Here is a 27,555-nt window from a genome sequence, read left to right as displayed (position 1 = left end):
GGCGCAGGGCCGATTCCAGCCCGTCTCTTGCTTGCTTATGGAAATCGACCCCCCTCGCGACGTCTTCACAGACTCCCTGCCCGATCGTACGATAACGCTGACCGAAGACACGACCCATATTAATTCAGTGCGATTCCCCATAACGCTCGTCGCAGCCGTCTAAGTATTGAAAAAAAAAATTGAAACAAATGACCGGGCCTGATCAGCGAAGGAGGTTAGGAGTGCATGGCAGCATAGGAGGTGGATACAGTGTGTGCAAATATATAGACGATACCAACGTCCGTGTGTGGCGATCAGAGGATCGAGAAGTGCAATGTGTGGTACGTACGGGTCGAGGGAACCAAAACTATGTGCTCTAATTACACTAAAACGGAAGAGGAAACGTGAAGACCAAGCGGCCGAACCAAAGACAAAGAAAAAGGCTCAAATTTGGGGAAATAAAGATGGATTTTGCTGTGCAGGAAAGAAAAAAAAAAAGGTCCGACAGGTCCCCGACTCGGAGGCCCGGCCGCGCTACTCCTCCACGACCTCGGTGACGCGCAGCACGATGTTCGTGACGAGCGCGCAGAGGAGCACCGCGCACAGCACCGTCGGGCCGTACCGGTCGTAGTACATCCCGTCCGCGTGGCGCTTGCGCAGCTTGTGAGCGCGGTACACGAAGATGACGGCCGAGTACGCGATCGCGAGCAGCGCCGCGAGCGTGAAGAGCCCCGCGCTGATCAGCCCGCGGTAGTCGTCCGGCGGGACGAAGTTGAGCAGCGTCGTCGCGATCGTGCCGATGTAGACGGCGAAGTGCAGCCATTTCTGTGTGCGTGCGCGGGCGAAGCGTCAGCGGGGCAGCAGGCACGGGAGCAGTGACAGGACGGGAAGGGCCGGACGAGAATGCGAGGAGGGACGCACCAAGAACGTGCGCTCCGTCGCGAAGTACACCTTCGGCTCGATTCTCACGGGGATCGCGACCCTCTTCCCAGCAGGGGCCGAGAAATCGCGCACTAGAATGCGATCGTCGCCCTGTGCCGCGCCAGGCTCGTCCGCATCCTCGTCCGCGTCTCCTCCGCGGGCAGCCTGGCGGCGCCGCGTGTCCTGGGCCCTCAACCGGTCCTTGAACGTCTCGTCGAAGGCCGAGGCCGGCGCGAGCGGGTCGATCGAGAGCGTGCGCGGCTTCCGCACATCGTCGCCACGCTCGCGGCCGATGGGCAGGAATGGCGTCCGCTCGTCCGCCTCTCCCTCCCCATCCGCCGCGCACTCGTGCGCGTGAAGCCCGTTGCCGTTGTGTCCGTTGCCGTTGTGTCCGTTGCCGTTGTGTCCGTTGCCGTTGTGCGTGGTGGCGCCAAAGCGGACCTTGCGCTTCGAACTCGACGCGATCGAGCCGTCGTCCTCGCGCTCCTTCAGCATCTTCTCACGGTACGCGATCGCGTCCGCCGCCGCCTCGCCCGTCAGGCCTGTCCGCTTGCCCTCGTCACGCGCCGGGGCGAGATCGATCGCCTCGTCCTCTTCGCCTTCCGATTCAGGCTCGACGTAGGCGGCCTTGTCTGTGTCGGGCGTGGTGAGCCCCGACGACCCGGTGCCTAGACGTTCGGAGGCGGTCCTGGACAAGGTGTGCTGCGGGCGCTCGACGGTCAAGAAGCCGCTGTTGGGCTTGAGGATATCCACATCCACTGCACGACCGTAAGATATCCCGATACATCTGGAAATTGTTGGAGACGCGCTTACTTTGAGGTAGCCAGAACGGCACCAAATCGACGCGATTCGGGATGAGCGTCGCACAACCATGAATGAATTTACTGCGTGGATATTAGGTCTGAAACGGACGCGGGGATAGACAAAGTTTCACCTGAACTTAGGCACTGCCTCGACTAGATGTGAGTTGACCAGCTCAGTCACCCATTGTGGAGGCTCCTGCCCAAACTGCGTCTGCAATTTCACCTCCAGCACACCGTATCTGGCCAGACAAGTTCAATACATCCATTTCAGAAGACTTGAAGAAAGACGTACTTGAACAAGTCCTTGTCCTCCGGCACAAGCTGCTCGAACGGCCAATCAATTCCAATGTCCGTTCTCCGCCAGTTGTCTCCTGCGCGTTCTGCGCCGTCCCAATTATCCTCTCTCACCATCGTCAACTCCGTATCGAGAGATATACGCACACGCGCGTCGCCGGGAAGTTGGAACGCTGTACGATTGTAGAATGTCCGCATCACTGTTCCACGAGCGTACAGGCAGTCAGCAAATCGGCAAACGTTCTCGCTTTGACGATGAGAATAAAGTAGGGTGAGACATACCCGGCCTCAAACTCTTCGTCAGGATGGAATACTGGACCTCGTTCGCGAGCTGGAGCATGCTGTCGACCTCTTGCTGGCTCTTCTTCCCCTTCAAGACGAGCGCTTCGAACTCCGCGTCCATGGTGTATTCGCCGCGCAAGAACGCATTGACCTTGTCTTCCTTGATCGGAAACCGCGCTTTCACCGACTTCTCGCCCGTCCAGTCCTCGCGGTGAGTTTTACGTTCGACGAAGATCTGTGGAACGGGTGCCGTGATTCCATGAGAACGTTGCATAAGAGTAAGCGAAAGATGGATGAGCTCGCCTGTTTGATGTCGACATCGCCGTACCAGCGCAGACGGATCGCTTCTGCGCCTTCCGTCTTCTCCAAACGGCCTAGGTAGAGCTCGAGGTCCTCGTTGTCAAAGTAGATTGAGGTGATAGCTGTGGTAAAGTGCTTAACGAAATAGGCCAGATATAGGCGGTCAAGTTATAATTTTACCTGCGTCTTTGGGCTCGAACTCCTTATCTGCGTTGAATACTGTGTCGTCATTCATCGTCAGCCCTCACTCATTTCAAATGATGTTCGGCTTGGGATACGCGTACCCAGGACAGGCAGATGCCTAAGAATCACGAGCTTCAGCGCGACAAGGTTATCTGGGTGGACCCAGTATTTCGTCGTTTGTCGCACAAACGCGCTTTGCGAGCCTCCGGCGCTGGAGTCACCTTGAACGGGGTGCCCGCGTGTCCGCACGAGGTCGTAGAGCTTGGATAGCTTGACGATCAGCGCGTCCCAGTTATACTTGTAGAACGGACGCTTTTCTAGGTAGTCCTGGATGAAGGTCTGCTTGAGGGGGTATGGTGTTTGTTTCTGTATGGCAAGGTGAAGGTATATGTTAGGGGTAGTCAGATAGCAGCTTGAAAGGGGTCATACGTCGTGTTTCTAGATGCAGAGCAGCGTGAATAAGGCGGCGGGCAGCGAGAAGGGCGTTATCTACGCACCTTGAGTATCTTCATGAACCCGGTGATGTTGAGTTTCGTGTACAGCGCCAGATCGTGCACGTCAGCGACGAGCGTGGCGACCTCCTCTTCGAGCAAATGGAACTGCTCTTCGAGCGCGTCGAGACTCTGTATGTCGTCATCGGTCTCACCCCCCTCGTCGTCCGTATCGTCGTCCGACCCTGCGTCCTGTTCCAGTTGATCACGCTGCTGTGCTTCTGGATCCGCACTGTCGGCGGAGGACTGCGGCTGTCCGGGATGGTGCAAAGGCATCTCGGAGGCTTCGGAGAGGTATTCGTCGGTGACGAGACGTTTCACTTGTCTCTCGGCATCCTTAATCCGGCGGGCTAGTTCGACGGTCTTGTGAAGGTGTGATGGGATAGGGATGGATGGGAAGACGGTGGGGAGGGAGTTGAGATTAGAAACGAGCTCGCGCGCCGTCGAGTATGAGGGTTTTGACGCACCTTCTGCTTTTGAAAATCGTGAATTTTGTCGAGCTCTTGTTCCAGCATGCGCGTGAAATCATCCTCGTCCTCTGTGTTCCAGTTGTGAGATGTAGTACGCGACTATGCAGCTCCAGCGTCAGACATGTATGGAAGGCGGGGTTAAGAGACGGGGACCGACCTTGAGTTCCCTTTTCAGGTGCGTGTAGTCGAGATAAAATGGGCGCCATTCGTGGTAGAGGTCGTTCTAACGCAAAAGCGGAATGTTAGTCCGAGAAACGCCGAGTTGCGACGTGAACTAACAGTGATTTTCCTGCCAAACTTCATCGTGTCGGACGCGGTCGAGGGCGCTGGAGAGAGAAGGCGGCGAATGAGCTGGAGAAGGCGACATATTTGTGAGTCCTGGTGGGCTATGTATATTTTCTTGAAAAGGTTACATACACACCTTCACGAACGTGCGTCGAAGTCTCCTCCAAACAGGGAAACTTCGGTTCTCATGCACCCGTTACATAATAAACAGCCAAACCCTCGGTCCCCGTCGCTTTCAGGTCCAGGTCCATCAAGCACCACCACGGCTTGGCAGCTTGACATCACACCTCTTTCGACCGTGATGGCCACCGCCGCGAGCACCAGTACCAACAACGGCACATCAGACGACTTGGTCCGCACAAAGATATTGCTACTGGGCCAGCGAGGGTCCGTCCACCTTCCACTTCTCATCCCGTTGGTCATGAGGTTCACCACTCTCTCGCGCTCCCTTGTATATATTCAGGAGTGGAAAGACGTCAATACAGCAGGTTCTCTTCAACGATGTGGTGCCAAAGCAGACGTTCTACTTGGAGCCGACGTCCCGTATCGTGAAACACACTTACGAGTGAGTGAGTGCTCATCGTCTTTGCAAGCTGTTAGTGTCGTCAACCTGGATATCTGGTAGCACCGTAATCCCACTGGAGATTTGGGACTGCCCTGGGAACACTACTCTGGAAACACTCGGCGCTCCTCTCTCGTCCTTCTCTTCTATCATCTTTGTAATAGATATCCAGGTGTTTACTTTATTCGCTCTCTTCTTTTCTCGCCTTGTCCAACCCCCGCCGGTCTAGGATTCTTACCAGCATCCTATCGCTCGTCTCCTCGATTTCTTTATAGCGGCGTATCACGACAGCCCAGGAACAAGTCTTGAAGTGTTTGTGCATAAGGCGGAAGCGTTTACGGAGGACTACAAGATTGGTATGTCGTGTGATCCTCTCTCTATCCGCAATCAGAACCTCCCTTTCCCGTTCCCCATCGCGCCGACGTATGCGTCTTTCATCATGGGAGGTATGACGACATATACGTGATGCTATTCATCATGACTAGCTAGTCTAGGCTCTCATCCCTAAGTGAGCGCACGTTGGTTATGGGGAAGGTTGAGATCTCGACACCTAACGTGTGGCGAATAGAATATCTCGCTACATTCGGACCGGGAGCTGATGAGTTTTCAAATATAGAAAACTTTCGACATATCCAGCAACGCTTTTGGGACGAGTTGCTCGATACCTCGTACGACTATGAGCAGATGCTCGTCAACTTCTACCTTACGTCCGTCTACGAACATTCAATACACGACGGCTTCTCGCGGGTTTTGCACAAATTGATCGACTCGTTGCCGTCCATCGAAGAGTTACTCAACACCTTCTGCACGGTGAGTTTGAGTACTAATAGAAGACCGAAGAGTCGTGTGCCGGATCCATCTGATAGGGTCTTATAGAACTCACAGGCGTCCAAGGCATTCTTGTTTGATGTCAAGTCGCGGCTATACGTCGCCACAGATGCCTCACCCGTGGATAATGGGACCCACAACCTGTGCTGCGATTATGTGAAAACCCTCAACGTGTTCGGACCTCTGTATCGGTAGGCTGTAAATTTTGTCATTGGCTCACTTCGATGCTCAAGGTCTGGGTTCAGGTCCGAGTCTGCGAGCCCAGCTCGATCGCGTACTTTGGCACCTACGTCGGCGTCGGCGCGACCAAAGCCGCCGTTCTATCCCTCCGCGGCCATTTCGCTCGCTCCGGTAGCACAAGGGACGACGCTCACGTACCATCTCATCACGCCGCAGCTGGCGCTCCTGTCGCTGATGCCGACAACCGTTCATGAGACGCGGAGGGGCTTGTTGGAATACAATGTTGTGTTCTTCCGGGAGGGGGTACAGGAGATCATCGAGGTGGAAAAGGATGCGAGAACGGGCGAACTGTGAGCTTGGTACGACGGACATGGTGAGCGTTCACCGTGACCTCGGGCGCAAGCCATGAGTAAGATGTTTGGGGTGCAGTGATGTTGGGTAGAACGGATAGGAACATAGAGTAGCTTATGTATCATATTTTGGGGGAGGTTTGCTGTCGCGACTGGTCAGCTCCCCACGCTCGGGCAACCGCTCGGGCAGAGCTCGGGCATGTACACGAGCGGATCGTCGCCCAAGTCGCGTCCCCCCGAGGATCACGTGCGCGTGGAAGGTAGGGGGTGGGAAAGTGCCGAATTAGGCGACGATCGTTCTTTGGGGTGAAGAACTTTTGAGGCTTGGGGTCTGGGGGACTTACAGCCCGGAGTTGTGCAAGACTCGCTCCGTTCATATATATAAGACGACTCGGTTGCGGACACGTCTCTTATCTGCCCTCTCCAGACTTGCCATAGACACCCCTCGCGTCCCTGCTGCCTGTATCCATCACGACCAAAATGACATCCCCCGCAAGTCTCAACAACGGCGAAGCCGTGCCCGCAATCACCACCCGACCACTTGTCATCCACGTTGGGGAAAGCAGAGTGCGCATATACCATCCTACATGAGCGCATTTACACGGTGCTGACGCGTACGCAGGTTTGCATTCCCGTTTCGACCGAGGTCGACCAATGGATTGCGGCAGAGGTCATTAGAGATGATTTCGTTCATGCCGAGTCAACCCAAGAGAACGTCGTACAGCTTGAGGACCCCACGCAGGCAACGATCGCCTTGCACGCACGTTTCCTCGGGTACATTGCACAGAGGGTTGGCGAAGACGCGCCTGTCGACGCGAATGGCGGGTGTCCCTCGCGTAAGGCTCGCCTCATGGTCCTCCTCAAGGCCTTTTCACACTTCTTCACAACTTATCTTACCGCCATCGATATCCACTCCCTCGTGTCCGCATTTGACGTCGACACACGCAAGTCGGTGCTCTCGTCGTTTTACCTGGCGTTCGCGACCCTCCAGCAACACGAAGTCGCTGACGTTCCTCGGCTCCCAACTCCTTCCTTGCTCGAGGAGGTGAGCAATGGAAACGCGTCAGTATATGCGCTGTTCGGCGGTCAGGGCATCAACGAGGTGTATTTCAATGAGCTGCAGACTATTTACGACATCTACAAGCCGTTTGTCAAGGCGTTCCTCGAGGCTGCGATCGAGGCCCTCAAACCACTCGCAGAGGCACACCAATCGTCCTCATTTTACACTCACGGTCTCGATGTTCTCGCTTGGTTGAACGGAACGCAACCCGTCCCACCCGTTTCTTACCTGGCCTCCGTTCCCGTTTCATTCCCTCTCATCGGTCTTACCCAGTTCGTCCAATTCCTCATCACGTCACGCGTCTCGGGGTTGTCTCCCGCTGAGCTCGGCGCGCGTATGGCTGGCGCGACGGGTCATTCTCAAGGCATTCTCACTGCGCTCTGCGTCTCGGCGTCCACGGACGACGAATCGTACCTCGAGAACGCGCGTAAGGGTCTTAGGTGGTTGTTCTTCGCTGGCTTGCGTGGACAGCAAGCCTTCCCTGTCCTCGCCCTCGAGCCGGGTATCGTGGACGACGCGGTCGAAGGCGGCGAAGGCTATCCCACGCCCATGTTATCGGTCGTCGGCCTGCAGCTCAAAGATCTCGAGCCGCATGTAGCGAAGACCAACAAGCACCTTCCTGACAACTCGAAGCTACATATCTCACTTCATAATGGATCGAAGGCGTTCGTCGTCACGGGTCCTCCCCGCTCTCTCTACGGCTTGGTTACTAGCCTGAGGAAGGTTAAGGCTCCGAGCGGTCTCGATCAAAGCAAGACTCCCTTCTCCCAACGCAAGCCCGTTTTCTCTGTTCGCTTCCTAGTCGTCGGCGTTCCATACCACAGCGACTATCTGGCTGGCGCAGCAGAGAAGGTCTGTGAGACGGATTTGGCGGGTGAGGAGTTGTGGAATGTCGAGCAGCTGAGAATCCCGGTGTTCCACACCGAAGACGGTATGATCTCGTTCAAGTTTAGATTTTGTACGTTTACTCAGCTCGTGTTGTTCCTTTACAGGCTCGGATCTCCGCCAGTTAACGACGAGCCTCACACGCTCTATCTGCGATCAAGTTTTCACGTCCGCGCTGCACTGGACGAAGGCGACCGACTTCCCTGAGTCTGCAACTCACGCCATCGACTTCGGGCCTGGCGGCCTCAGCGGTATCGGTCCTCTCACGGCCCGTAGCCTTGACGGCCGAGGTGTTCGGGTTATCGTTGCGGGTGATAAGGGGAGGGGAGATGCGGAGCTGTACTCGATTCGCGGCATCAAGACAGAGCAGTCGTGGGTGAAGAAGTGGTCGCCTTCGCTGGTGAAGACCAGGTGCGCTGATGTTTGGTTGTTGTCTCAAAATATTTCTGACGTCGTTCCAAAGCGATGGTAAGATCCACATCGACACCCCCTTCAGCCGCCTATTGGGGAAGCCCCCGATCATGGTCGCTGGCATGACGCCGACGACTGTGAAGGCCGGTTTTGTCTCTGCTGTCCTCAACGCAGGCTACCATGTCGAGCTCGCGGGAGGAGGCCACTACTCTCCTGCCGCTCTCCGCGCCAAGATCACAGAAATCCAGTCGAAAGTCCCCGCTGGTGTCGGTATCACCTTGAATGCGCTCTACATCAATCAGCGCCAGTTCACGTTCCAGCTCCCTCTATGGCAGGAGATGCGCTTGGAGGGTCTACCCATCGAGGGCTTCTGCGTTGCCGCTGGTATCCCGACTACCGAGAAGGCGGCCGAGATCATCGATGGCCTTACGCGTGCAGGTATCCGCCACGTTGCCTTCAAGCCTGGTTCGGTCGATGGTATCCGCCAGGTCGTTAACATCGCTGCCGCTAACCCCCACTTCCCCATCATCCTGCAATGGACTGGAGGTCGCGCTGGCGGTCACCATTCCTGCGAAGACTTCCATCAGCCCATTCTTTCAACGTATCGCTCTATCAGGCAGCAGAGCAACATCTGCCTCGTTGGCGGTTCCGGCTTCGGTGGTGCGGACGATACATGGCCCTACCTCACGGGTGATTGGTCCAAGGAGTACGGTGCGCAGCCGATGCCTTTCGACGGCTTCCTGTTCGCTAGTCGCGTCATGGTGGCGAAGGAGGCACATACTAGTTCCTCTGTCAAGGATCTCATTGTGGCTGCAGCTGGTGTCGATGACTCGAAGTGGGAGGGGACCTACGTCAAGGAGACTGGTGGAATTCTTACTGTGCGCTCGGAGCTCGGCGAGCCGATTCACAAGATCGCCACGCGGGCTGTCAAGCTGTGGAAGGAGTTCGACGATACCGTGTTCAAGCTACCGAGGGAGAAGCGCGAGGCGTGGCTCAAGGAGCGTCGCGCCGAGGTCATTAAGAAGCTGAATGCGGACTTTGCGAAGCCTTGGTTTGGGTGGAAGAAGGATGGGTCGGTCGTCGAGGAAATCGGAGACATGACCTACGAGGAGACGGTTTTGCGCCTTGTGCGCTTGATGTACGTCGCGCACCAAGACCGCTGGGTTGACATCTCGTTGAGGAACATGACGGGTGACTGGCTGAGGCGCGTGGAGGAGCGGTTCGCCGGTGTCAATGGCGGTGGGCATAAAGCATCAATCCTGCAGTCGTACACGTCTCTCGACAAGCCCGGTCCGTTTGTGGAGGAGTTCTTCAAGAAATACCCTCTGGCGACGGAGCAGCTGATTGCGTCGGAGGACAAGGCGTTCTTCATGACGATCGCTCAGCGCCCTGGCCAGAAGCCAGTCCCTTTCATCCCCGTGCTCGATTCTACCTTCGAGGTCTGGTTCAAGAAGGTCAGTTCACGCAGCTTTTTTTCTTTGTTTTCTTTGGGTCTGACCATTTGGGAGTAGGATTCTCTCTGGCCCGCAGAGGACATCGATGCGGTCTTCGACCAGGACCCCCAGCGTGTGTGCATCTTGCAGGGTCCTCTCGCTGTGAAGCACTCGAAGGTCAAGGATGAGCCCATCAAGGAGATGCTCGACAACATCACTTCCGATCTCACCTCCAAGCTCCTCGAACGCCTGTACAGCGGCGATGAGAGTAAGGTCCCGACACTCGAGTACTTGGGTGCGAAGCCCGTGGCGTCGCCTGTCAGGAAGCTCGCGGGTGTTGAGGTCAAGGAGCAGGGTGACGAGGTCGTCTTCACCACATCGAGCATGATCCCTGAGAAGGACGTCTGGCTCAGCTACATTTCAGGCCACAAGCTGAACTGGTGGAAGGCTCTTGTCTCGTCGTCCACTGTCGTTCAGGGCACGTCTTACATCGACAATCCTCTCCGTCGCCTCTTCACTCCTCGTGCTAACCAGAAGGTCGTCATGGCTTGCTCCTCTCGCGTTCCCGTGTCCGTTGCGCTGTATGGCGCTGCTCGCTCTTACGGTGAGCAGAGAAGTGACTTCAAGGCTGCCGAGATCGTCTACAACGACCAGGAGAAGATCATTGATGTTACGTTGTTTGAGTACCGCCGCGAGTCATCAGTTCCTCTCCACCTTCAATTCCGTTACGTCCCTTCGCAGCCCTACGCGCCGATTCACGAGGTCGCTGAGGGTCGTAACAACCGCATCAAGGACTTCTATTGGCGCCTTTGGTTCGGCGACAATGAGACCTTGCCTGAGATCAACGTCCGCGACACCCTCTCTGGACCTCCCGTCACGATCACGGCGGAGGACGTCGAGACATTCTGCGCTGTTGTCGGTAACCAGCAGGAGGCTTTCAAGACTGTGCGGACAGAAGAGGTGAAGGCCCCCATGGACTTCGCGATCGTCACTGGCTGGCAGGCCATCATGAAGTCGATCTTCCCTACGACCATCGACGGGGACCTGCTTAAGCTTGTCCATCTGACCAACGGCTTCAGGGTCATCACAGGTGCTAAGGCGCTGAAGGCTGGCGACGTATGCCAGGCGGAGGCAAAGGTTACTGCCGTCATCAACAGCGACGCTGGAAAGACAGTCAAGGTCCAGGGTCACGTCATCTGTGAGGGCAAGCCAGTCATTGAGGTTACCTCGTCGTTCTTGTACCGCGGTCGGTTCACGGACTACGAGAACACTTTTGAGACGGTTGAAGAGCCGGACTACCTTGTCGAGCTCAACAGTGATGCCGATGTCGGCGTTTTGCAGTCGAAGGAGTGGTTCGAGTGGGATGACGAGACGAAGCCTCTCCAGGCAGGCACGGGCCTCATCTTCCGCCTCAAGTCGGAGGTCACCTACAAGGACAAAGTCAACTACCGCTCTGTGGCTATCTCTGGCGACATCTGCGTCCGCGACCAGCTCAAGCGCCTCGTCAAGGTCGGCTCTGTCCTGTACGAGCGGGACAACTGCAAGGGCAACCCCGTCGTCGCTTATGTACAGCGAAATGGCAGTCCACAGGGTCTCGCGTCTCCTCTGGCGAATGATGGCTACACCCTGGGCGTCGCCACCAACACCACTTACAAGTCGCCTTTCACTAACGAACCCTACTCGAAGATCTCTGGGGATTTCAACCCCATCCACGTGAACCCTTACTTCTCCGACTATGCCTCCCTCCCCGGAACCATCACCCATGGGATGTGGTCGAGCGCGGCGACTCGTCGGTATGTCGAGAACGTCGCTGCCGAAGGCAATCCTGATCGCGTGCTTGCGTATGTTTCTCCTTCAAAGCCGATGATCTTTGGAATTGACTTAGCTTACCAGGTACAACGTTGCATTCGTGGGTATGGTTCTTCCTGGCGATGAGCTCACGGTCAAGGTCAAGCACACCGGTATGCGCGACGGCAACTTCGTCATCAATGTCACGACCTCCAACGATCGCGGCGAAAAGGTCCTTGAGGGCACCGCCGAGGTCGCTCAGCCAAGTACTGTCTATGTCTTCACTGGCCAAGGCTCGCAAGAGCCTGGTATGGGCATGGACCTGTACAACAACTCACCTGCCGCTCGTGCTGTATGGGAGGATGCCGACGCCCACTTGCTCGCAGTCTATGGTTTCTCCATCGTCGAGATCGTCAAGGACAACCCGAAGGAGAAGACCATCCACTTTGGTGGTATCAAGGGCCAGGCCATCCGTCAACGATACATGGACATGACCTACGACACCATGGACAAGGATGGTAATGTCAAGACGCTTCCCCTCTTCTCCGACATCAACCTCCGCACCCCCAAGTATACTTTCAGCCACCCCAACGGTCTCCTCTTCGCCACTCAGTTCGCTCAGATCGCGCTCGTCGTCACCGAAAAGGCAGCGTTTGAGGATATGCGTGCGCGCGGTGTCGTCCAGCGCGACTGCGCATTCGCCGGACACTCTCTCGGCGAGTACTCTGCCCTCGCTTCTATTGCCGACGCGCTCCCCGTCTCCTCTCTCGTCGACGTCGTCTTCTACCGCGGCATCACCATGCAACGTGCTGTGGAGCGTGATTCGCTGAACCGGTCGAACTATGCTATGTGTGCCGTCAATCCGAGCCGTATCTCCAAGACTTTCAATGATGCCGCCTTGCGCGAGGTGGTCGAAGCCATCGCTACCCGCACCGGCTGTCTCGTTGAGATCGTCAACTTCAACGTCGAGGTCTGTGGATATTTTTTGTCCAACCTGTCCCAATCTCATTTTTGAATAGGGTCAACAATATGTCTGTGCTGGAGAGCTGGTCGCGCTTCAGACCCTCACCAACGTCCTCAATTATCTCAAGATTGAGAAGGTGGACATCGCAAAGGTCAGTACATGTGAACTTTCATAGTATCTTGATAGCTGAATCTCGCGCAGTTGACGGAGATGTTCAGCATTGAGAAAGTCAAGGAAATGCTGGCAGAAATCGTCGAGAACTGCTACAAGCGCGCCGAGGAGCAGCGCAAGGCTGAAGGCCACATCAAGCTAGAGCGCGGCTTCGCCACGATCCCTCTTCCCGGTATTGATGTGCCCTTCCATTCTCGTTACTTGTGGGCGGGTGTTATGCCTTTCCGCGCTTGTGAGTATCCCTCCAAGAATAGTTCTATCCTTTCTAATGAATCACATTCTCAGACCTCTCGAAGAAGATCAACGCTGCCCATCTGAACGCGGACATGCTCGAGGGCAAGTACGTGCCGAATCTTGTAGCCAAGCCGTTCGAGGTCTCGAAGGAGTACGCCCAACTTATATATGACCAAACGTCTTCGCCGCGCTTGTCCAAGGTTCTGCGCAAGTGGGACGAGGAGAATTGGGGCGATGTTGAACAACGTCAGAAATTGGCCTACACTATCCTCGTGGAGCTGTTGGCCTACCAGTTCGCGTCGCCGGTTCGTTGGATTGAGACTCAGGATCTCCTCTTCACCAAGTACCAGTTCGAGCGTTTCGTCGAGATCGGCCCATCCCCTACGTTGACGGGCATGGCTTCGCGGACGTTGAAGGCGAAGTATGAGGCCCAGGACGATTCCACTGGTCGCACTCGTGTTATTCTATGCCACGCCAAGCACGGAAAGGAGATCTACTACCAGTTTGAGGATGAAGATGATACCGCTACCTCGGAGGCTGCTCCTGCTGATGCCGTCGCTGTTGCTGCACCCGTCGCCGTCGCCGCTCCAGTCGTTGCGGCGGCTGCTTCTGGCCCCGCTGTCTCCATTGAGGACGCTCCCGTCAAGGCTGTCGAGATTTTGGTGGCCATCGTCGCGCAAAAGTTGAAGAAGAAGGTCGAGGAGATCCCGCTGTCAAAGTCCATCAAGGACCTTGTTGGTGGCAAGTCGACGATGCAGAACGAGATTCTTGGCGACCTGCAGGTTGAATTCGCATCGGCTCCAGAGAAGGGCGAGGAGTTACCGCTTGAAGAACTCGGCGCCGCTCTAGGAGCTGGCCACTCAGGCAGTCTCGGAAAGTACACGACCGGTGTCGTTTCGCGCATGATTGGTGGCAAGATGCCTGGCGGCTTCAACCTGTCTGCTATCAAGAGTCATCTCGCGAAGACTTGGGGCTTGGGTTCCTCTCGTGCGGATGGCGTGCTCCTCCTCGGTACTACGATGGAGCCTGCGAAGCGTCTCGGGTCGGAAGCTGAGGGCAAGGCGTGGTTGGACGGCGTGGTAGCCATTTATGCGCAGCGATCAGGCATTTCGTTATCTCAAGGCGGCGCGGCTGGTGGAGGCGGAGGTGCATCTGGAGGCGCTGTCATCAACAGCGAGGAGTTCATCAAGTTCCAGGCTGAACAGGAGCAGTTTGCTGCCCAGCACGTCGAGCTCTACATGCGCTACCTCAAACGTGACTCGCGCGCTGGTGAGATGGCCTTTGACAAGGAAAAGGCGAACTCAGCTGCGCTTCAGGCGAAGTTGGATAGCATCACTCGGGAGCATGGCGACGCCTACATCGATGGGATTCAGCCCATCTTCGACGCACTCAAAGCGCGCCACTTCGACTCTTCTTGGAACTGGGTCCGCCAGGATGCGCTGCTGATGTTCTACGACATCATCTTCGGACGTCTCACCACTGTCGACCGCGAGATCACTGCTCGTTGTATCGCTATCATGAACAGGGCTGATCCCGATCTCATCACGTACATGCAGCACGTCATCGACCAGGTGGATGCCTCCCGCGGAGATACATATGCTCTCGCCAAGAAGTTCGGTCAGCAGTTGATCGACAACTGTAGCGAAGTCGTTGGGCAGCCACCTTTGTACAAGGATGGTGAGTATCTTGTTTTCCTCCTATCTGATTAGCTATTTACATGCCTTTTAGTCACGTTCCCCACTGCACCACACACCGAGGTCAGCGCTAAGGGCGACATCATCTACTCGGAGATCGTGCGCGAGAATGTTCGCAAGCTCGAGGCATACGTCGAGGAAATGGCCACCGCTGACAACATCGCTGGGTCGGTCAATATTCAGAAGATTCAAGATGACGTCCTCAAACTCTGGAACGTAGTGAAGACACAGCCCGAGATCAGCGTAGAGCAGAAGAACCGCATCAAGGCTTTGTACGAAGGTGTGGTGCGCACTCTGCGCAAGACTCCGGAGGCCCGTCCTCGGCCCGGTGCTCCTCGGAGCAGGCGCTCGTCATCCCAATTCCTTCGTCCTCAAGTCTCTGGCGTTGCGTCCGTCACTGCCGACAAGGTTCCTCTTCTTCACCTGAAGCGTAAGGTCGGCACGAACTGGGAGTACAGCAGCAACCTGACCGGTGTCTACCTGGATGTCCTCCACGAGATCGCCACATCCGGCACGACCTTCAAAGACAAGAATGCTCTCCTCACTGGTGTCGGCAAGGGTTCTATTGGCGTTGAGATTCTCAAGGGCTTGCTCTCCGGTGGCGCTCACGTTGTCATCACGACTTCTCGGTATAGCCGCGCGACTGTGGAATACTATCAGGGCATCTTCCAGCGCTTTGGTAGCCGCGGCTCTGCACTTACGGTCGTCCCCTTCAACCAGGGCTCCAAGCAAGACGTTGAGGCCCTTGTCGACTATATCTTCGCCACCCTCGGTCTTGATCTCGACTACATCCTTCCTTTCGCCGCCGTGCCCGAGAATGGCCGAGAGATCGACGGCCTCGACGACAAGTCCGAGCTTGCTCACCGGATTATGCTGGTCAACCTCCTCCGACTGCTTGGCGTTGTCAAAACTAAGAAAGCCAGTCGCCACTTCGTCACCCGCCCCACTCAGGTCATTTTACCCCTTTCTCCTAATCACGGTCTCTTCGGTAACGACGGATTGTACTCCGAGTCCAAGATCTCACTAGAGACTTTGTTCCAACGTTGGAACTCTGAGAGCTGGGGCGAATATCTCTGTTTGGCGGGCGCTGTTATTGGGTAAGTTTTTTTCTCTCTGATCTTCAAACGCTATTCTGAACGCTGGTTTCAGTTGGACTCGCGGAACCGGTTTGATGGATGCCACGAATATGGTTGCTCAAGATGTCGAAGCTCATGGCGTTCGCACCTTCTCCGCGAAGGAGATGGCATTCAATATCCTTGGTCTCATGCATCCCTTGCTCTTCAGCATCACGCAGGTTGAGCCTATTTGGGCTGATCTGAGTGGTGGCATGGATCGTCTCGCGGATCTCGCGGAAATCACAACCAGGATTCGCCTCAATCTGAACAAGAAGGCCGAGCTTCGTCGTGCGATCACCAAGGACAACTCTGCCGAGTTCCAGGTCACTAACGGCGTAGAGGCTGAGCGAGTGCTCCAGACGGTGAACGTCACTCCTCGCGCGAACTTCCGGTTCGAGTTCCCCAAGCTGGAGCCCGCAGAGTCATTCGAGCACCTGACGAAATTGCGTGAGGTGATCGACCTCGAAAAAACCATCGTCATCACCGGATTTGCTGAAGTTGGCCCATGGGGAAGTTCTCGTACTCGTTGGGAGATGGAAGCGCGGGGCGAGTTCACTCTCGAGGGCTGTATCGAAATGGCCTGGATGATGGGTTACATCAAGCACTTCGATGGTCGCTTGAAGGACGGCTCTCTTTACGTTGGATGGGTCGACGCTAAGACCAGTGAACCAGTCGACGACAAGGATGTTCGTGGCAAGTATGAGAAGGACATCCGTCAACACGCTGGTGTGCGTCTTATTGGTGAGTATAATGCGATCCATATCTGCACTACGAATTTAGCTGACCTCTCTGCAGAGCCAGAGCTGTTCCGAGGCTACGATCCCAAGCGCAAGGTGTTCAACCAAGAAATTGAGTTGACTCACGATCTGGAAGCCCTTGAGGTTTCGGAGGATGAGGCTACCAAGTTCAAGAACGAGCACGGAGACAAGTGTGATGCTTGGGCAGGTGAAGGCGGCCAGTGGTTTGTCAAGTTCAAGAAGGGCGTGCGCATCCTTGTTCCCAAGTCCTTCACGTTCAGTCGTCAAGTCGGTGGGCAGATTCCCACTGGCTGGGACGCCGGACGTTACGGTATTCCTGAGGATATCATCGCTCAAACAGATCGCACTTCTCTGTGGGCTCTCGTCTGCACTGCGGAAGCCTTGATCAGCTCTGGTATCACTGACCCGTATGAGCTCTACCAGCACATGCACCCGTCCGACGTCGGGTCCAGTCTTGGAAGTGGTATGGGCGGTATGGAAAGTCTTGCGCAGATGTTCAAGGACCGACGTGAGGAGAAGGCGGTGCAGAACGATATCCTTCAGGAGACGTATGTTATCTATTGCATTAGTGACGCCTTGTTTCTGACCTTGTGCTCGGTTTAGGTTCATCAACACGACCGCTGGTTGGGTTAACCTTCTGCTTCTTTCGTCTAGCGGCCCTATTAAAATCCCCGTTGGTGCTTGGTATGTTAACATCAGTGCTTGACAGTGTTCAGCTGCTCATTGTGCCTTGCAGTGCCACTGCTTTGCAATCGCTTGAGATCGCTTGCGACACCCTACTATCGGGCAAAGCGAAGGTTATGATCGCTGGAGGCTTCGACGATCTGTCGGAGGAGGGTTCCTACGAGTTTGCCAACATGAAGGCCACTTCAAACTCGGAGACAGAGTTTGCTATGGGTCGTGAGCCCACGGAGATGTCCCGGCCCACCACCACTACTCGTTCTGGGTTCATGGAGGCTCAAGGTACCGGTGTCCATGTCGTCATGAGCGCGAAGACTGCGATCGAGCTCGGAGCGCCTATTCGAGGCATAGTCGCATTCACTTCCACTTCCACCGACAAAGCAGGACGATCGGTCCCTGCGCCTGGCAGTGGTGCTCTTACCATCGGGCGAGAAGTGTCCTCGAAGCATCCCATGCCGATCCTGGACTTGGCTTACCGCTCTCGCCAACTTACGTTCCGCCGCAAGCAGATCTCAGAGTGGCTCTCGCACGAGCAAGTGCAACTCAAGGAGGAGCTTGAATACCGCCAAAGCCAAGGCGACTCCCCCGACGAGGAGTATTTCGCGTCTCGTATTGCCGACCTTGAAGCCGAGGCCAAACGCCAGGAGCATGACGCGCTGGCGACATATGGTATGCTCGAAGGGGCTGATCCTCGCATTGCACCTCTTAGGCGTGCACTTGCTGTCTGGGGCTTGACGGCCGATGACATCGATGTTCTCTCTATCCACGGGACGAGTACAGGGGCAAACGAGGCAAACGAGACGCACCTATGGAACGATGTCTTCACCAACATCAACCGCACGCCTGGCAATGCTGTTCCTGTGATGGCGCAAAAGAGCTTGGTTGGTCACTCCAAGGGTGGATCCGCCGCCTGGCAGATGGCTGGTCTCTTGCAGACTGTTGTCAGTGGCATTGTGCCCGGAAACCGTAACAACGACAACGTCGACGCCAAGTTCCAGCAGTACTCATACTTGATGTTCCCCTCGAAGACGATCCATACCAACGGCATTCGCGCCGGTATCATGGTGCACACAGTTCTCTTATTGTTGGTGCTCTTATACTGATATTCTTCTAGTCCTCCTTCGGCTTCGGTCAAGTCGGTGGCACTGCCCTTGTCGTTCACCCCCGCTACCTGTTTGCTGCTCTTGACACCTCTGTATACGAGGCGTACAAGGTGCTCAACGGTGGCCGTTACGCGCAGTCGTACAAGGCGATGTCCGAGATGATGATCACCAACTCGCTCGTGAAGATCAAGGAGGGAACACCATATCCCAGCGAACTGGAACGCACTGTGCTTCTCAACTCTATGGCCCGCGCTACGCTTGACAAGAAGACGAACAGCTACAAGTTCACGGCGAAGCTTCAAACGGAGTTCAAGCCTGATATTGCGAACGTGAAGGCTGTTGAAGAGTCCTTGAAGGTCAACGCGTCGACAGCAGGAGTCGGAGTCGATCAAGGTTTGTATTGTCGAGCACTCATGAGTTGGTTCAAACCATACTGACACTCCTTCATTAGAACTTATCTCTGCGGTCCCCTCTAGCAATCCTAACTTCGTGTCTCGCAACTTCACTGATGCTGAGATTGCCTACTGCCGCTCCCAGCCATCACCTCCCTCGTCATTCGCTGCCCGCTGGGTTGGTAAGGAAGCTGTTTTCAAGTCTCTGGGAGTAGCCTCGAAGGGTGCGGCTGCTGCGATGAAGGACATTGAGATCTTACCTGATGGTGCTGGTGTGCCAACCGTGACGCTGCACGGGGATGCGAAGGCAGCTGCCGAGAGCAAGGGTGTCTCTCATATTCATCTGTCATTGAGCCATTCTGATGTGAGTTTCTCCTCCTCAATGTGAAGGTTTTCGATACTGATTGTTTTCCTCCTGCAGACTGTTGCCATTGCATTTGCTCAAGCCGAGACTACCGCATGATTATAGACCGAGAGTGTTATGGACTTTTGTTATACGCTTTGATGATCCGTTTTTTTTTCTGTTTTCTCACCACGGTTGCTACGATTATACCTGGATACATTGTATTATATGACGCATGACAAAACTAATGACAATTCTCTTTTCATTTCTTGACATCTGGAATCGATTCAAACTCAATCGTCTGGATATCAGCCTGTTACAGTACTACTGGGCATACAAATATGCGAGCGAGTGAAAAAGACAGGGGAGAGAGATAGGAGGGTAAGCTTGTGTCGTATTGCCAAGTAGTCACTGGCCTATGCGATCGTAAGGGTCAGTTCCTGCGAGAGCATCATCAACAAGAGAGGGCATGAGCGAACCTGGCGAGGTGACCGTGAGGGGTTTTCGGAGGCTGTCTTAGTAGGTCTTAATGCTGTCTTCCACACTCGCGCCATGACCAAACCGGTCATGACTAGGACGCAGAGCTAGTGTTTTTTCATGATGGTTTCATTGGCTTACTCTCACAAAGGGGCAGTCGTAGTCGACAAATGCATTCAGCGTCGGTTATTCACCGTCACCCAGGGTCAAGACCTCGTCAGTCATGATCCGAATCTCATCGTGTACGCGGGCGTGGACGGCATGTTTGGTTCGTCTATTCGACACTTGTTTCACCTGCCAATGGTAACATTTTGGACAGGCCACTTCAACTTGTTCATCGTAGGGTTTCTTCATCGGCATCCATCTGTTAGCAACTTACTGATCGACCTGAGCTCAGGGGTGTGCACTGACGAGCAGATCTTGAATAATAAATGTCGGCGATACGTGTGTGTATATCCACGATGTGAATTTGTCGATACTTATTCATGATTTATAGTGTCGGGGGATTTGAATTCCTGAAGACTACTAGTCACCTGAAGCGATGCTACGGGTTTCTCATTGACGGAGATTTCGCTCTTCGTTGGAAGGATCAGTGTGAAGCTGCGAGACATCATTCGGTAAGTGCTTTGAATATGAAGGTCGGCTAACGGTCCCATTCACCGACTCCTTGAATCCTGGGGCAGCCTACCTTTGCACACAGCCATTGACGATCTCGAATCTTTCGTTTGTATTGTTTTGTGGGCTATTCTGAAGACTATCAAATCTCCGACGTCCCGTGAGCTGGATTAGCTCGCCCGGATATCGAACGACGATGTCCAGGCAGTGGCTAACGCAAAATTAGGCATCATAGACGTGCTCACAAGGCTTCGCATTGAGCTCTCCCCGGAGCTGAGACCTTTCCGTCCCCTCTTCCAAAGATGGTTTCTAATTGCCCGAGATGCACAGTTGAAGCTCGACTTATGACCTCATTGCGAGAGCAACAATCGAGGCTGTGCCGATAATTGACTTGGATACTCTTCTGCTCAACGAGGACAAGTCAGTAGATCTCATCCGGAGGGTGGATGAACTGTGTCTTGAATACTATCGGCAATACCTCACAGCGGGAACAGACTTTCTGCAGGGTCGTTGAACGTTTGCTGAAAGGCATGAGAGCAAAGATACATGCACAGCGCGAATGAGTCCAACTTCCACCCTGTTTCTTCCCGAGTTTCAACTTCGAATTTGAGTTTGTAATATAATTTGCCAATGCTTGAAGCTTGAAGTTCAGCATCCAGTATCCAAACGACTACTGGTAAGTATAGATCAAATACAACTCGGCAAGAGGCCAGTCTTATCTGCGAACCTAGATAACCAACTCTTCAACGGCACACCAGTCTGGCAAGATCTGGCTGTCTAATGTTGCTCGGCCTTCGTCTAGTTCCTTTTTCACATCCTCTTCAAACCAGAGTGTACGCTGAAGAATCTGGTCTCGACTCTCAAGCGACATAGAGGAATGTTCCCAAATTCTCTTCATTATTGGAACAGCTTTGCGAATCCGTTCCATGATCGGTATGGTCTCACGCAGAGGAGCGCCTGTCTGAAAGAAGATATCGAGGCCGACATTCAACCACCCTGGACAGGAATGATGCAGTGATGCCTCAGTCACACATCGAGTGTCCCCAAGCATGAAAGCACATACACACATGAAGCTCGTCATCTTGAGGGAATTTTTCAGCGGCCTCGAAATAACATTTGGCTGACTGCTTCAAGGAATCAAGAATCTTATCGACACTGCCGAGCTTTCCTTGACGAGGAATGTGGTTGTAGCAGAAGCCCTTCATCCTGTACGAAGACGTGTAGTCAGTCGCCATGATAAATCATACAAGACTTACGCAAGAGCACTTCCTTCAATATAATCGTAGAATGCCATGTTGAATGCAAGATTAGAATTGCCGGCTGGACCGCTTCGTATCTCGTCAATGATACTGTCGGATTCCTCCAGCAGACCTTTCAAAGTAAACTCGATCGAGTTCCTGTCTTCGGCCCAAGCCTGTGACCATAGTCAGCTACGGACAGCTGAACCGGAGAAGCTCTAACATTCATGTAGAAATCCAAACGCAAGTGTCTCACCCCGCGGACGAATGTGTCATCAAATACCGTACCTCTTTCTTCTCGGGGTATGTCACACCACTGTTCCCTGCCCCAGCGAAGGATAGCCAGGGCTTTATCGTACATCTTTACACTCTCAGCGTCCGTCTTTTTCATACCGCCTTCAATGAAAGCTTTCAGGATCAAGGATCTGCATAGTATATGGGCACGTCATAAGGTTTCGCACACACCATCTAGTTTGTTTTTAAAAGACAAACCTGATAGTGATGCTGACTGCAGGCCGGACAGTATCCCAACTGCCCGCAATGAACAATCGATGAAATTCAGCAATGAGGATTTCAATCCTATCCTCATGATTAGGGGCCTTGGCTTTCGTATTTTCCATTCTTACTGCGCGAAAAGCAATATGTGACTCATCACTTCATATAAAAATGCAGACAACGAAAAACAAACATTGAAGATTGTACTTCTCGACCCAGTCACCACTCCCGATGCGGAAACAACGCTTATCTTGGAGAATAGCGTTGCTCATATCAACGAGGGCCTAGAGATGTTCAGTGATTTATGACGAAGTCGACAAGCCCAAATGAACGATAGTTACTCCAGTCACTCCCACCAGTGCCTTGCCCGTGGGTGTTTGAATCCATTTAACAAGGTGCATTGTTTTGACTGCTTCGTCAAATTGCTAACAGAGGGAGCAATGTATAAGTATGCGATGATGATGATTGAATATTGTGTTAAACCTCTACGGCCGAATGCAAGACAATGGCCTGAAAGCGAGATATAAGTACAAGTGATTTTGGAATTGAGAACAACTGACGCTGCTTCGAATTTGTCCTATTATGAGCTCTGGCAAGAGCTCTCGTGCACAGTCCCAAGGCGTTTTCTTTCCGATACCATTCATGACCACTCCGTGGAGATCAGCTGCGCGCATACTTTCTTCTCCAACCTGCCTCTCCTTACGTTTTGTAGCCTCTAGCGATGTCATGTATTGCTCTCTTTGTTTGATCTCCGCAGGCTTTAAGTCCACTTTTGTGAATGTATTGATGGCACTCTGCCAGGACTCAATTGCGGGGGCGAATAGTTCAAGGGACTGAAAAAGCGGAGATACATTTAGCAGATGACACTAGAGTCGGTTGCCGCTGCTTACGTCTTGCGCAGATGCCAGACGTGCCCACGCTTTCGAGTACGCGGGGTCCAGTGCAATCGCCTGTGTCGTGTCATACGTAGGCACTCGTGCGGGTGCGGTAATAGAGCATGGCAGCAGACTGACCTTTTCAGCATCTCGAATGGCTTCAGAGTAACTACCAGACGGCCCATAAAAAAGTAAGACTTTTTGCTCCTTAAGACAAGGAGAAATAACTGACGCAATGAGAGCGAGATGACAAGCCGCTCTATTGCAGTATAGTACTGCATTTTTATCGTCCACCTGAATCGCCGCTGAGTACTTGTCTCGGGCTGCTTTGAACTCCTTCTTCGTAAAAAAAGCATTACCCTCGGACTTAAGTCGGTCTGCTGTAGTCGACATGGCTAACAGATGCAAATGAAAGAACGAGAGCAAGGTCGGTGGATGAGGTGTAGGACAGAGATGAAGAAAAACGTAAGACGGCGTACTGTTCAACCTTAATCCACCCACGAGCGACACTGCGCCCCATTGAATGGGGAAGTGCGCGTGGCAGATTTGAGTTTGATCGTCGAAAGACTCCGTGGCGAATTATGCAGATCACAAAGGCTTGAGTACTTGAGTGTTCGTACACGATTATACTTTGTCTACACATGTCCGTCCCTTCAAGCTTCAAGCTTCAAGACAAACGATCGCTCAAAGGTCAAACAGAGGACCAACACCAGAAACGAGGCATCTGCATCAGCTACTAAACAATTTCCGAACAATATCATTGTCACTTGCGACCTGGTCTCGATTCTGAGATCTCAGCAGATGCCCTAGCACTTGAGCTCGTTTGAGCATACAAAACAGCTGCACAGGCCAACCGCTGAGGCCGAGCATAACGACAGAGGAAAATGAATGCGAATTCCTCACATTGGGTGTGTTGCTCGAATGTGGCTGGTGTGTGTACTTGATCTTTACTTTGAGTGTAAAAGCCTGATACCATGTAAACACAAGATACATCAGTCGGATACTCATAGTGGCCATGTGTTCAGTACAAGTACGTACAGCTCTGTAAAATATTTGTCGAAGTGACTTTGCAGAAGCCAATGTGAGGGGTACGAAAGATGACACGAAGCAGGCTGAAAGTTGATAGTGTCCATACATTTAACAGATAATGTCCTTTTGAACGTTCAAGGAGACCGGTAGGGTTACGGAACCGGGAGGCAGTTGTCAATCAGACATATAGCCTCCGTTGTGAGTTCAAAAGCACTCTTCAAGACTAACAATGGGTGCGCATCGGTGATACTGTCGAGAACCAGACCCTGTGATGATTTGAAGTTGAGTTAGACCAGGCGATAAAAAAGCTGTAACTCACCCTTCATATGTCGACACTCGCACTGCGCACGCCAGTTTCAGATTTAGGCTCAGATGTCGACCGTATTGAGGTCTGCATTTCCCCTCATCTGATGGTGATCAGTTCGGAGACCCATGCATATAACTGGAAGAAGTGGCCCCTGGGTGCGTTTCCAGAAGCCTTTGTGCGCCCCGCCTCCACTGGATCAGAGCGCTATTAAAAAAACATAAAGGTAAGAACTATATGATGGATGCTTACCGTTTCTCTAAGGCATCGCACGAAGCAGGGCGCGCCGTGCAGATCCCTCTCCTCGTCTATCACGATCTTGCTCAGTCCCATCTCAGGTTCCAAGTGCCGTTGATCTGCACGTACTTGGCATTTCTCTTGATGACCCAACGAAATTGGCCCGTCTAAGCAAATCTTCCCAGAACACCTCTATCGGAGGTCGTGCATCCCCAAGTCTTGCTCATTATTTTCGATGCCCTTGAGAAGAAGCACTTGAAGCTCTCCAGAATGTGCAGGGAAAGTCATCTGCTACCCGCCTCGCATAAATTTCACTTCTGGGAGGCCGCCTGCTTAATTTTTGCGCACAAAGATAGCACGTGCTTCCGCTTCTCTTGATCAACCCAGTCCGCCTGAAAATGAAGGCGTATAAAATGATGTAACGAGGCTTATGCCGGCTTTGGGGGACTGATGCTTGAAGCTGGAAGTCGAACACCAGATGTAGGAATCACTTTCGTCCTCACAGGCCTCACGTGCCTGTTCCTCGCAAGGGCACACTTCGGACCGCCGGGGTCGAAGCTCCGCTTCACAGCTTTCACCCAAACGCGATCTCTGTTGGCGAAGTCAACTCCGCGCCTGCCAGAGCGACCGTAAGATCAGACCTGGTTTCGGCAAGGCTCGCCTGTGTTTATGGGACAGCATTCTGCACATGGTAATGAATTCCTATCATTTGCCACAGTTCTCGAGTCACTGCACTCTGGTAGCGCTCTGGTGACACTTCAACATTCTGAACATAGTAAGAGGTTTGCGCCATTTCCTTCGTTGACTGCTCACACGCATTTATCATTGTTGGGCAGCGTGAGGATAGATGCACTGCCAACATGTCGTCAGACCCATAATCGTTGAAAGACATATCACGGCGAGTCAAGAATGCTCGGCCCCTTTCAGGTTCTTTTGATCTTGATGCTGTTGTCCGTCCTCGCGTGTGGGTCTTCTTGCCGCATAGAGTGCGACAGTACTTAGTCGCCCACCGGCAGCATTGCCTCATGACACCTTCTTTCATGCCCGTACTGTAACCCCTTGATGGGACTCCAATCATTAATCGCTGCCGGTGAACATCAATGCTACTTAGTCCTTGTTTTGTTCCACAGGCCCCTCTAACTGATCCCCCACTTCGTCCTAAACGACCATCGAGCAGCTATGCCCTCCGAAGCTGCGCTAAACACCACCCTTGGCCCTTTCCTCTTGGGGTATACAGCGGTCGCCATGTAAGCATGTCAGAGTTGGCGCTCGCTGATCAAGCTGACGACTCGCCACAGCCTTTTTGGTATTACTAATGTGCAAGCTTTCATGTATTGTATGCATTCTTGGAAGAGGGACACTTGGAAGTTAAGATCCTTTGTGAGTGCCTGTTGCCTCTGCGTGTGCGACTGATTTAATATTGCGCTCACCTTTATTCCTCAGGTTCTCTTCTTATGGTATATATCATTCATGAACAGACGAGGCATCTTCAATTGACATGTGTTCAGGTTTCTCGATGCACTCCAGATGGCTCTAACGGCTCATTGCGTGTATTACTATCTAATTCTCAAATTTGGAGACTTGGACAACCTCGTCACCGAACCTGTTGTCTGGTAAGTCTTGACATGCCTTCTACCCATGAGTTTCGAAGTTCCTTATTGAATTCTAGGAGTTTGACGGTGAGAATATCGGGCACCTATCCTCCGGGCTCCTTGTTTAATCACTGTTGGCTGAATGGGGATCTACCAGGTTCTGTTGATCGTCACGGTGAGCCCATATCTTTTCAATAGAATCACTGCAGGGTAGGCTCACGGTAACTAAAGGATTTCGGAGATTTTCTTGTTCGGGCGTAAGGCGATCTAGAGTCCGGTCATTTATTCACCGTGCTGATGATCTATCAGATTCTATTGTCAACGACTGTGGAAATGTAAGTACACGCTTCTTTCAGGAAGCTGCTGATCAGCTTAACGCAATACAGTGGATAACAACTTCCGAGTGCTTGCCGTCGTAGCGGTAAGCCTCTGACTTAGAATCAAACTAACATATCCTAATTCGTGATGCTACAGAACACAATCTCTCTCTTTTCTTTCGGTGCGAGATGAGACCTATATATTGTTACCAGGGTCTGAAGCTAAAGACCTCCTGATCTCCAGCGTGCGGTATCGGTAAGCTCTTTCCATGTGGCACTCTCTTGCGGACTCAGTTCATGTAAAATTTAACTGTCTAGCATTCACAATGACCCAGTATGTCAACCTACTTCCTGCTCTGAGTCGTCATGTCTCACCCTTCATCTGATAGCCGAAGACTGGGCCCAGCATCTGCAAACGTAGCGGTAAGCATCTGTCTCCGATCTACGTTACACAGCGCCTGATGTCGATCCTTTGCGTCGATCAGTGGGTAGCATACTTGAACACATCGGCGATCGTTTTATCGGACGCCGTCATCGCTGGCGGGCTGTGCTACCGCCTTGCCTCAAAGGCGGGGCTCTCAGATTTTGCGAAGTAGGTGACATCACACCACGCTTCAGGGAACTACGACTCTGAAAGAATGGATGTCCGACAGGACGAAGGATCTTGTGTCCAAGCTGATTTCCTACGTCGTGGGAACGAGCATGCTCACGAGCATCTGCGCCGCTCTCACCTTGATAACGGTAAACCTGCTTCCTGCCCATGAAACGAGAAAGCTGATGCCCATCCTCCTTCCAGTTCGCCGCTCGCCCGCACACGTTCATTTTCATCGCATTTTTCTTGTTGCTCAGCAAGTGTATGTTTCACCGTCCCGTTCGCCGGGGCCCAAGATACTAATCTCGTTCCTTACTGCTCCAGTGTATTTCAACGCCATGCTCGCGAACCTCAACTCGCGGACGAAACTCCGCGAATCGACGACGGGCCACGACGACGTCATGCTCTCCATCCCGCTCTCCATCACCGAGCGCGGCCGCACAAACGATGCCCTGCACGCCCTGTCGCACAGCCAGACCGGGTCCATGGCCAAAAACACAGTGCGCCGCGCTTGTTTCTCTCCACTGCGAATCCAATCTTGGCCCCGTTCGCATTACTGACGCCCGTCGCAGCCAATGCAGGTCCACATGGCGGTCGACCGCGTCCAGGTGTACGACCCGAAGGTGAGCAACCCGTGCCCGGGCCATCTCGCTGATCTATCGCGCGTGTCGTCTCGTGCGCTGACGCCGAGGCACCATCCTAGACCGGCAGCACGGGCAGTGTATCAGACAGCGTATGAGGCCCGCGATGCGAACATCCGCTCCGCGAGGGCTGCCGCGCCAGATCGCGATCGGACACGGACTGTCATGCCGCAGATGACTTAA

The 27,555-nt window shown here is 53.5% G+C and overlaps 9 protein-coding genes across 9 annotated transcripts; 5 read left to right on the top strand and 4 right to left on the bottom strand.

Annotated features, from left to right (window-relative positions):
• Nucleotides 1-99: 99 nt before the first annotated feature.
• Nucleotides 100-4,026, bottom strand: HETIRDRAFT_444654 (uncharacterized protein; the record flags this gene model as incomplete). Its single annotated transcript, XM_009547278.1, has 13 exons — nt 100-804; nt 901-1,658; nt 1,714-1,784; nt 1,835-1,942; nt 1,996-2,197; nt 2,280-2,514; nt 2,583-2,701; nt 2,760-2,798; nt 2,864-3,128; nt 3,260-3,616; nt 3,721-3,822; nt 3,881-3,946; nt 4,003-4,026. The coding sequence occupies 13 exons, from the start codon at nt 4,024-4,026 to the stop codon at nt 514-516; spliced, it is 2,637 nt and encodes an 878-aa protein (XP_009545573.1). The 3' UTR covers nt 100-513.
• Nucleotides 4,027-4,469: 443 nt separating this feature from the next.
• Nucleotides 4,470-5,593, top strand: HETIRDRAFT_54348 (uncharacterized protein; the record flags this gene model as incomplete). Its single annotated transcript, XM_009546338.1, has 5 exons — nt 4,470-4,573; nt 4,634-4,742; nt 4,800-4,926; nt 5,187-5,380; nt 5,447-5,593. Coding segments are annotated over 5 exons (681 nt in total), but the record flags the coding sequence as incomplete, so codon positions are not given.
• An 815-nt stretch (nt 5,594-6,408) lies between these two features.
• HETIRDRAFT_433870 (acyl-carrier protein synthase) lies at nt 6,409-19,232 on the top strand (the record flags this gene model as incomplete). The annotated part of the gene is made up of 17 exons (XM_009547277.1): nt 6,409-6,495; nt 6,551-7,919; nt 7,981-8,284; nt 8,337-9,738; nt 9,796-11,558; nt 11,611-12,475; nt 12,525-12,620; nt 12,671-12,872; nt 12,926-14,551; nt 14,603-15,665; nt 15,718-16,424; nt 16,479-16,989; nt 17,045-17,125; nt 17,178-18,186; nt 18,237-18,618; nt 18,677-18,981; nt 19,039-19,232. The coding sequence occupies 17 exons, from the start codon at nt 6,409-6,411 to the stop codon at nt 19,078-19,080; spliced, it is 11,814 nt and encodes a 3,937-aa protein (XP_009545572.1). The 3' UTR covers nt 19,081-19,232.
• Nucleotides 19,233-19,557: 325 nt separating this feature from the next.
• Nucleotides 19,558-20,188, top strand: HETIRDRAFT_417247 (uncharacterized protein; the record flags this gene model as incomplete). The annotated part of the gene is made up of 4 exons (XM_009547276.1): nt 19,558-19,705; nt 19,757-19,883; nt 19,934-20,054; nt 20,138-20,188. 4 exons carry the CDS (start codon nt 19,558-19,560, stop codon nt 20,186-20,188), a joined length of 447 nt encoding a protein of 148 aa, XP_009545571.1.
• Nucleotides 20,189-21,039: 851 nt separating this feature from the next.
• HETIRDRAFT_426616 (uncharacterized protein) lies at nt 21,040-22,057 on the bottom strand (the record flags this gene model as incomplete). The annotated part of the gene is made up of 6 exons (XM_009547275.1): nt 21,040-21,048; nt 21,120-21,258; nt 21,309-21,466; nt 21,574-21,715; nt 21,783-21,915; nt 21,979-22,057. 6 exons carry the CDS (start codon nt 22,055-22,057, stop codon nt 21,040-21,042), a joined length of 660 nt encoding a protein of 219 aa, XP_009545570.1.
• A 213-nt stretch (nt 22,058-22,270) lies between these two features.
• On the bottom strand, nt 22,271-23,053 carry HETIRDRAFT_315706 (uncharacterized protein; the record flags this gene model as incomplete). Its single annotated transcript, XM_009547274.1, has 4 exons — nt 22,271-22,618; nt 22,676-22,735; nt 22,799-22,829; nt 22,893-23,053. The coding sequence occupies 4 exons, from the start codon at nt 23,051-23,053 to the stop codon at nt 22,271-22,273; spliced, it is 600 nt and encodes a 199-aa protein (XP_009545569.1).
• A 1,053-nt stretch (nt 23,054-24,106) lies between these two features.
• Nucleotides 24,107-24,326, bottom strand: HETIRDRAFT_163075 (uncharacterized protein; the record flags this gene model as incomplete). The annotated part of the gene is made up of 2 exons (XM_009547273.1): nt 24,107-24,187; nt 24,246-24,326. The coding sequence occupies 2 exons, from the start codon at nt 24,324-24,326 to the stop codon at nt 24,107-24,109; spliced, it is 162 nt and encodes a 53-aa protein (XP_009545568.1).
• Nucleotides 24,327-25,409: 1,083 nt separating this feature from the next.
• Nucleotides 25,410-26,241, top strand: HETIRDRAFT_163074 (uncharacterized protein; the record flags this gene model as incomplete). Its single annotated transcript, XM_009547272.1, has 7 exons — nt 25,410-25,477; nt 25,529-25,610; nt 25,674-25,687; nt 25,739-25,843; nt 25,900-25,997; nt 26,054-26,157; nt 26,209-26,241. 7 exons carry the CDS (start codon nt 25,410-25,412, stop codon nt 26,239-26,241), a joined length of 504 nt encoding a protein of 167 aa, XP_009545567.1.
• Nucleotides 26,242-26,505: 264 nt separating this feature from the next.
• Nucleotides 26,506-27,555, top strand: HETIRDRAFT_106852 (uncharacterized protein; the record flags this gene model as incomplete). Its single annotated transcript, XM_009547271.1, has 6 exons — nt 26,506-26,562; nt 26,625-26,731; nt 26,793-26,880; nt 26,936-26,993; nt 27,056-27,231; nt 27,304-27,555. 6 exons carry the CDS (start codon nt 26,506-26,508, stop codon nt 27,553-27,555), a joined length of 738 nt encoding a protein of 245 aa, XP_009545566.1.

The sequence above is a fragment of the Heterobasidion irregulare genome (assembly GCF_000320585.1).
Source record: "Heterobasidion irregulare TC 32-1 unplaced genomic scaffold scaffold_04, whole genome shotgun sequence".
NCBI lineage: Eukaryota > Fungi > Basidiomycota > Agaricomycetes > Russulales > Bondarzewiaceae > Heterobasidion > Heterobasidion irregulare.
The sequence above is the reverse complement of the archived record's forward strand: the minus strand, read 5'-3'. Positions and strand labels throughout refer to the sequence as shown.